The sequence below is a fragment of the Notothenia rossii genome, assembly GCF_949606895.1.
Source record: "Notothenia rossii genome assembly, chromosome: 10".
Lineage (NCBI taxonomy): Eukaryota > Metazoa > Chordata > Actinopteri > Perciformes > Nototheniidae > Notothenia > Notothenia rossii.
The window spans coordinates 47,439,287-47,445,896 of record NC_136908.1 but is presented as its reverse complement, the minus strand read 5'-3'; the positions used below and the strand labels follow the sequence as shown (position 1 = coordinate 47,445,896).

General features: G+C 40.6%; 1 protein-coding gene across 2 annotated transcripts in view; it reads left to right on the top strand.

Annotated features, from left to right (window-relative positions):
• Positions 1-587: 587 nt before the first annotated feature.
• Positions 588-6,610, top strand: part of LOC307022254 (sodium- and chloride-dependent GABA transporter 1-like) — a 32,322-nt gene continuing 26,299 nt past the window's right edge. The window contains exons 1-2 of one of the 2 annotated variants that reach the window (XM_079654951.1): positions 588-2,517; positions 3,962-4,370. In XM_079654951.1, the coding sequence (XP_079511077.1) occupies positions 4,130-4,370 (241 nt within the window). In that variant the 5' untranslated portion in view covers positions 588-2,517; positions 3,962-4,129. The remainder of the gene's footprint in view (positions 2,518-3,961; positions 4,371-6,610) is intronic. The other variant, XM_079654952.1, reaches the window with a different exon arrangement.

Sequence of the window (6,610 nt, the reverse complement as noted above, 5' to 3'; positions counted from 1 at the left end):
AAAGGGACCAGGACGACTGATCCGTGTAAAGGAAAGAATGAATGGGGCCATGTATCGTGAGATTTTGAGTGACAACCTCCTTCCATCAGCAAGGGCATTGAAGATGAAACGTGGCTGGGTCTTTCAGCATGACAATGATCCCAAACACACCGCCCGGGCAACGAAGGAGTGGCTTCGTAAGAAGCATTTCAAGGTCCTGGAGTGGCCTAGCCAGTCTCCAGATCTCAACCCCATAGAAAATCTTTGGAGGGAGTTGAAAGTCCATGTTGCCCAGCGACAGCCCCAAAACATCACTGCTCTAGAGGAGATCTGCATGGAGGAATGGGCCAAAATACCAGCAACAGTGTGTGAAAACCTTGTGAAGACTTACAGAAAATGTTTGACCTCTGTCATTGCCAACAAAGGGTATATAACAAAGTATTGAGATTAACTTTTGTTATTGACCAAATATTTATTTTCCACCATAATTTGCAAATAAAGTCTTTAAAAATCAGACAATGTGATTTTCTGGATTTTTTTCTCATTTTGTCTCTCATAGTTGAGGTATACCTAGGATGAAAATTACAGGCCTCTCTAATTTTTTTAATTGGGAGAACTTGCACAATTGGTGGCTGACTAAATACTTTTTTGCCCCACTTGTATGTATAAAAGACATCAACAAATGCATTTTGCTATAGGTCCCCTTTAATGGTGGCCTAAACCCAGCATGCTGTTATTCCTAAGAGCAGAAACAAAGGGGCTACATGCAGTCAATATCATGTCCACATGTGTGGTCATAAGAATGGTTTTAGTTTAAGGGAAAGCAATTGTGTAATGAAACAATATGGGTTTGTGCCTCCTTGTGTATCTTTTCTATTTCTCACTTTATTTGTATCCCGCTGCCTTAGACTTTAATCTGAAACAAAGCACGACTTTAAATTCTAACTGTGTTTTGGGAAAACTAAGAAGCATTACTGCAGACATTTTAGCTTTTTAACACATTTCCTCTCTCGTCTCTTTCCTATCTTACCTCGCTATGCATTTTTCTTGATCCCCTGTGTTTTTTTTTGTAATTTGTATCCTCATCTGAAAATAAATCTTATCATGGGGAAATATTACCAATCAAATGCTGACATCTTCCAAACTCTGAAAAACTTTAACTTCTTGAAGTCTCTCTCTGTTGTTCTGTCACCTACATAATCGCTCCCTATTATTCTGGGCTGTGGGCGCCCTGGCATCATAATTAGGTTGCATTGATCGGGGACACTGTAACCAGATTGATGAAAACCAGCTTTGACAACTCCAATCCAGCCAGCGAACATCATCGGGTCCACATGGACAATAAACCACCAGCGATCACACTGAATCTGCTCTCGATACGAGCGGCTCACTTTGGGTGTAATTAAGCTTCTAATATGATTAAATATCTCTCTTTTGAATCCCTGTATCTACTTACTGTCCCCACCCACCGGTACAGCAATGGGCTCTGGGTAAATGTTCATTAGTCTTTCTAATTGGCTGATGATAGACTATCTGGATGAGATATTAAGGTTAGGAGGTTACCTGTCAGGAAAAAACAGAGAGCTTCTGGCTTCATATTTAATTGCATTAATATGAATGAAGATATTGTTTTTCTGTCTCTAGAGTAATTAAAAGGAAGATATACACAATGTCTTTGTGTCCAGCTAGGTCACAAGGGCACATGTTTTTAAATTAAGAACACGGTCTCATTATGATGCCTGAGTCAATGGGACAAAAAACCCTACAAGCTGCAAAGTGAACCTGGAAATGTCCGAAATCCCTCACTACTACTCACGTCAACAACGAAATATGAATTGTGTGTAGAGTTTGCAAATAAATTGATATTGTTTTGCACTCATACACTTAGATCTGACATACAGTTCCTTCCAAACCTTTAAATGAGCACATTGAGGATGACTATTAGGTAACTTTATAAACTGATTGCTGATACTGGCATGACTGTATTTGTGGTCCTACATTTTCAGGAACTTTGCCAGCTGCCATTGCTCGTTTCATTTTCCAAAACTCCACGAGCCCTTTCACTGATCAGGCCCCTTTCTGTTGGGGGAATACCATGGTAACAGTTTTGGCAAGAGCTGATCTCGGCTATCGCAACAAACACATACACTCAAAGCACAAACACACACACACTTTCTGCTGCAAGTGTTCCCCACCAGAGTTGGCGATTGACATATCCCCCATGGCCCCGGGGCCTCACTAGTCAGAACTGAAAAGTAATCAAAGCAGACGAACAGGTCGAACTTTATTATCAAGAACTCGATAGCAGCTGCAGGAACAACCACAGCTCCTCCAATATACAGTAAACAGGACGTGCAAAATCTAAAAGGGCTTTTCAGGCAGCAGACACATTTTGGCTTCCCTCAGGCCTGGAAGCTTTTCACAGCTGACTCAAAGATGATCTTTTTTCCTTTTGGATAATAAATTGAGGTTTAAGGACTTGGTGCCGCTGTATGAACCAAAGCTGATGACCTGACAGAGGACTTGGAAATATCTCAGGTATGATTCCCCTTATTCCCCTTCCTTTGTCCTTTAAAACTGTCCCTCATCAAGTAAGTCAAGTCGTTTTTTGTCCCTAAATCAGAGATTAACAACGTTTTTTGTAGTTAAATGAACAGATCATTTGATCAAATAAATGAATACATTAGAATACTAGTAAAGGTTGAGAGGAACAAATCGTTTGAAAGGCACTGTGAAAAATGTCATCTGTAAAGTCTCCGCCGACAGAAATCAGCACGATTTACTTTCAATCGAAATGCATGACATTGTCAAAGGGAATCTGTGATGTGTTAGGTGTTTGGTAATGATGTGCTTTTCAATCCGATACTCACCTTGACAACTATTTAAAAAAGTAAACTTTTGATCACTTCACAGTATTGTGCTCGATTGAAGTTCATTACTTTTACACAGTGTGGGGGATATAACACATCGCACACGGGAGATAATAGTTTTGATCATGGGTTTATTTTTGTAAACATCACGGTAACTGTTTGAAATGTATCAGACCTACTTTTTCTAATACATTGGACCTTATATATGAATAATCTGTGTCCATTGCATAAAGTACACTCTGCCAATAATTCATTTAATCAACAGCATCAAAGTCTAAAAGGCATGAATGATGCATCTGTTAAATTATGCAAAGTTTTCTCACCATGATAAATTAATTGTACATGAATATACATTGAATGCTTTGAATTTAACAACACAATGAATGAAGCAATACAAATCACAGAAAATTAAGTACAGCAGGCGTAATAAATCAGTCCTGCTGATTTGGAGCCCTTTGGTCTTTCAGGGATTCCAACTGGTTCTTGAGTAAGCATGGAGTGATTTGTTAAACTTTCTGGGTCAATCAATATTTGTAATTATGAACAACTTCCTCCGAATGAACTTCCACACCATCTGATTATTGAATATGCAGTAAATGGCTTTATAACTATAGAAAAATACTTGCCTCAGCTGTTGCAATACAGTTTGATGTTTTCTTGTGTGTGAGCAGTATTGTGGACAGCACATAGTGGAACCCTAGTGCTATTTTTCTCCATGTTTTACATACATTTTCCTGTCTTTTGGTATTGTTGCGACTCACCACAAACTTTACTGGCGTAGTCAGTAATAATTAAGATGTAAATGTTCTCAAGGATGATCTGGATTGCACCACCTGCCTGCTCATATCAGACCAATGGTGCTCATGCTATGATTTTTTAGCTTGGTTTGCAGACATCCATAAATCAAATTACAACCTTCATTGTGTGAAATTATACAGGATTACCAAAGTTCATAAAAGGGCTGTAAAACACCATCTAAATGCCTCAGTAAATTGTAATTTAAGGACTGTTCCCCTTCTTTAACACAGTCAATCACAGCAAAAGTGTTCAATATTGCCTATGAATAATGCACATAACACCTCTGAACTGTTGTATTCTCGCTCTCTTTACAGCTTTTCTACACATTCAGTGCCGGCACATTGTCCTCAATCTGTCAAGTGGAGAACCAAACTCAGTGTGAGAGGCACAGCTGGACAGTAACAGAGACTGTTATTCGTCACCATTACAGGCCGTGTGGACCGTGTGATTTACTGACCCCACTAGTCTGTAGTGGTTCCACCATGGGGAAGACTGGGAAGAGTACAGTGGACTTAAACTCCCCAACAGAGGTAAAACAAGCAGTTCCCTTTGAGGAGCTGGATATTGTGGCACCCCCTGGTGATGAAAAGAAGGAAAAAGAAGAGCCACCGGAGAGGGGAAGCTGGAAGGGAAAGTTTGATTTCCTCCTGTCATGTGTGGGATACGCCATAGGCTTAGGAAATGTCTGGAGGTTCCCTTATCTTTGTGGCAAGAATGGAGGAGGTATGTGCTATCGTGAGACTGAGGGAACCAAAATATATTAAGTCAGTTTAAGGTTAATTCTTATAAGATACTCAATACTTTGAAAGCACACGTATTTAATGTTAGGGATGAAAATAATTATATTGAGATGTGTTGAGTAGTACACCCAAAGCCACAACAGTTATAAATACTAAGTAAAATGTGACAGCAATGTCAAATTCTACGGAAGCCCTGTTGTTATGTTATGTTGGTTTTGACCCAACACTATAGAATGGCGAAGTCACGCCCATCTACTTCCGGTTCATGGGACTATTTCGGAAAAGTTATGTATTGAAGTCAATGGAGAGAGAACACTTATCTTCCGATCCCGTTTAAATTGTGCCACGAATTACACATATGATGTTTGTCAATCTTAAAAAATCATTTTCATGTCAAAAAAGTCACAGTGTGTCGTAAAACTGTTGAAATATAAGATTATGAAAAATACGCAACTGGAAAGACTACAAATCCCAGAGTCGCGTAACTGATGTCACAATTGTTTTCCTCCGCTAAATATAAGAGATAGCTAAGATAAGATAACTTTAACAATATGCCTGTGTGCTTAGTACCAGGTTGTTATCATACCAGCAATGGGTCTTGCTCGTTCTTTCGCTTCCCGTCTGATGAACGGATCAGGAGTGGCTGGCTGGATCAAGTTAGCTACCTAGCTAGTAGCAAGCACGTTAGTTAGCATTACAGTCTTAGCCTTGTCATTTTTATTAGCCTAAACATGAAGTATCATCAAGTAAACCAAAATGTTAAACATATCAATTTCGTGAAACCTTTGAGGAGTACTGTCACACCGGTGTGATCATTCTATAATACACCATTTAAGCCCGGGGGAGAAATGCTAACGCTAACGCTACATTAGCACCGGCGATCTGTTCTACTTCATGCTATCTGCACAAATGGTTGACATTAAACATTAAAAATATCAGGCAGTTCAGAGAGAATCAAAGGAAGTCAGGCAGGCAGCTTTGCATGACATTCTTCTGGACGTGTTTCATTGTGTAGATTGTGAGGGTAGTCAATCACTTTTTTAACAAGACAGTAGTTTGATTTCCTCCTGGCCATCCTGGTGACGTGTGTTGTTGTGAGAGTCTGCGAGACCAGAGATGTAGTTCATTAAGGCCCTTACACACCAGGCCAAAATCGTCCGTTTTCGTTAGTCGGACGACGAAGCGTGCCCTGTCGCCCAAACTCAATTTGGTGTGTCCCGCACCGTCGGCCGTGACACGCCTTATTTGGCCTTTCATGGCCGACGCATGGCCGATTCAACATGTTGAATCGGCCATGCGTCGGGTCGGGCCAAATAAATCACTCTGATTGGCTGTTCAGCTAGCGAATCAGTGCATGAAAAGCTAAACGCAAGTGAAGGACGTAAACAAACGCTTTAAGAAGGCACTAAGAATGTCTTCCGCAAGCAACACTCCAATGGCTGATAGCTCAAGTACCGCACGAGACATGTTTTCGATGGACAAGAGTGAAAATGGAACGCACACGCTATTTGTTGTTTGTTTATATCACGGAGTCTGTTCTTCTTCTCTGTCTTCCGGTTGTTGCCTCTTTTGATTGACGAATACACACTACCGTTGCCTGCTGGTAAGGAGAGTTATTGCCACTCACGCATGCGCAGTTCGTACGTGCTACTTGGCCGTCGGCTAAAGTCTTTGCGGGGTGTTCCAGTGCGACTATTGGCCAAGAAGCAGGAGACGTGAGGCGACACAACAGTCGTGTTCCGTCGGGAGGTGTTCTTTGGTGTCAGTTTGGTGTGTCAGGGCCTTTAAGCGTTTCACACAAAAAATACTTTTTTTTTTTTTTTTTGACTTGCAAAATTATCTTTTAAATTGACAAACATCATATGTGTAATTCGTGGCACAATTCAAACGGGATCGAAAGATAATCTTTCTCTCTCCATTGACTTCAATACATATTTTTTCCGAAATAAGGTCCCATGGAGCTCCCCCGGAAGGGGAGGGACTTCGCCACTCTATGCCCACCATGAGCCCCATAATGGGCATGCTACCCAACTACAACCAGCTAACATTATAGTAAGCTAGCTATCATTGCTGCTAAAGCCTATCAGACAATTAGTTAGTCAGCTACTTAATTGTAGCTAGCAATAGCAACAAGTATACTCATATCTACTGCACCAAGTAAGGCTAACAATATGTCAGGCTAACTAGCATGCCAATGAGCTTCCAAATGAAACAAACAGCCTG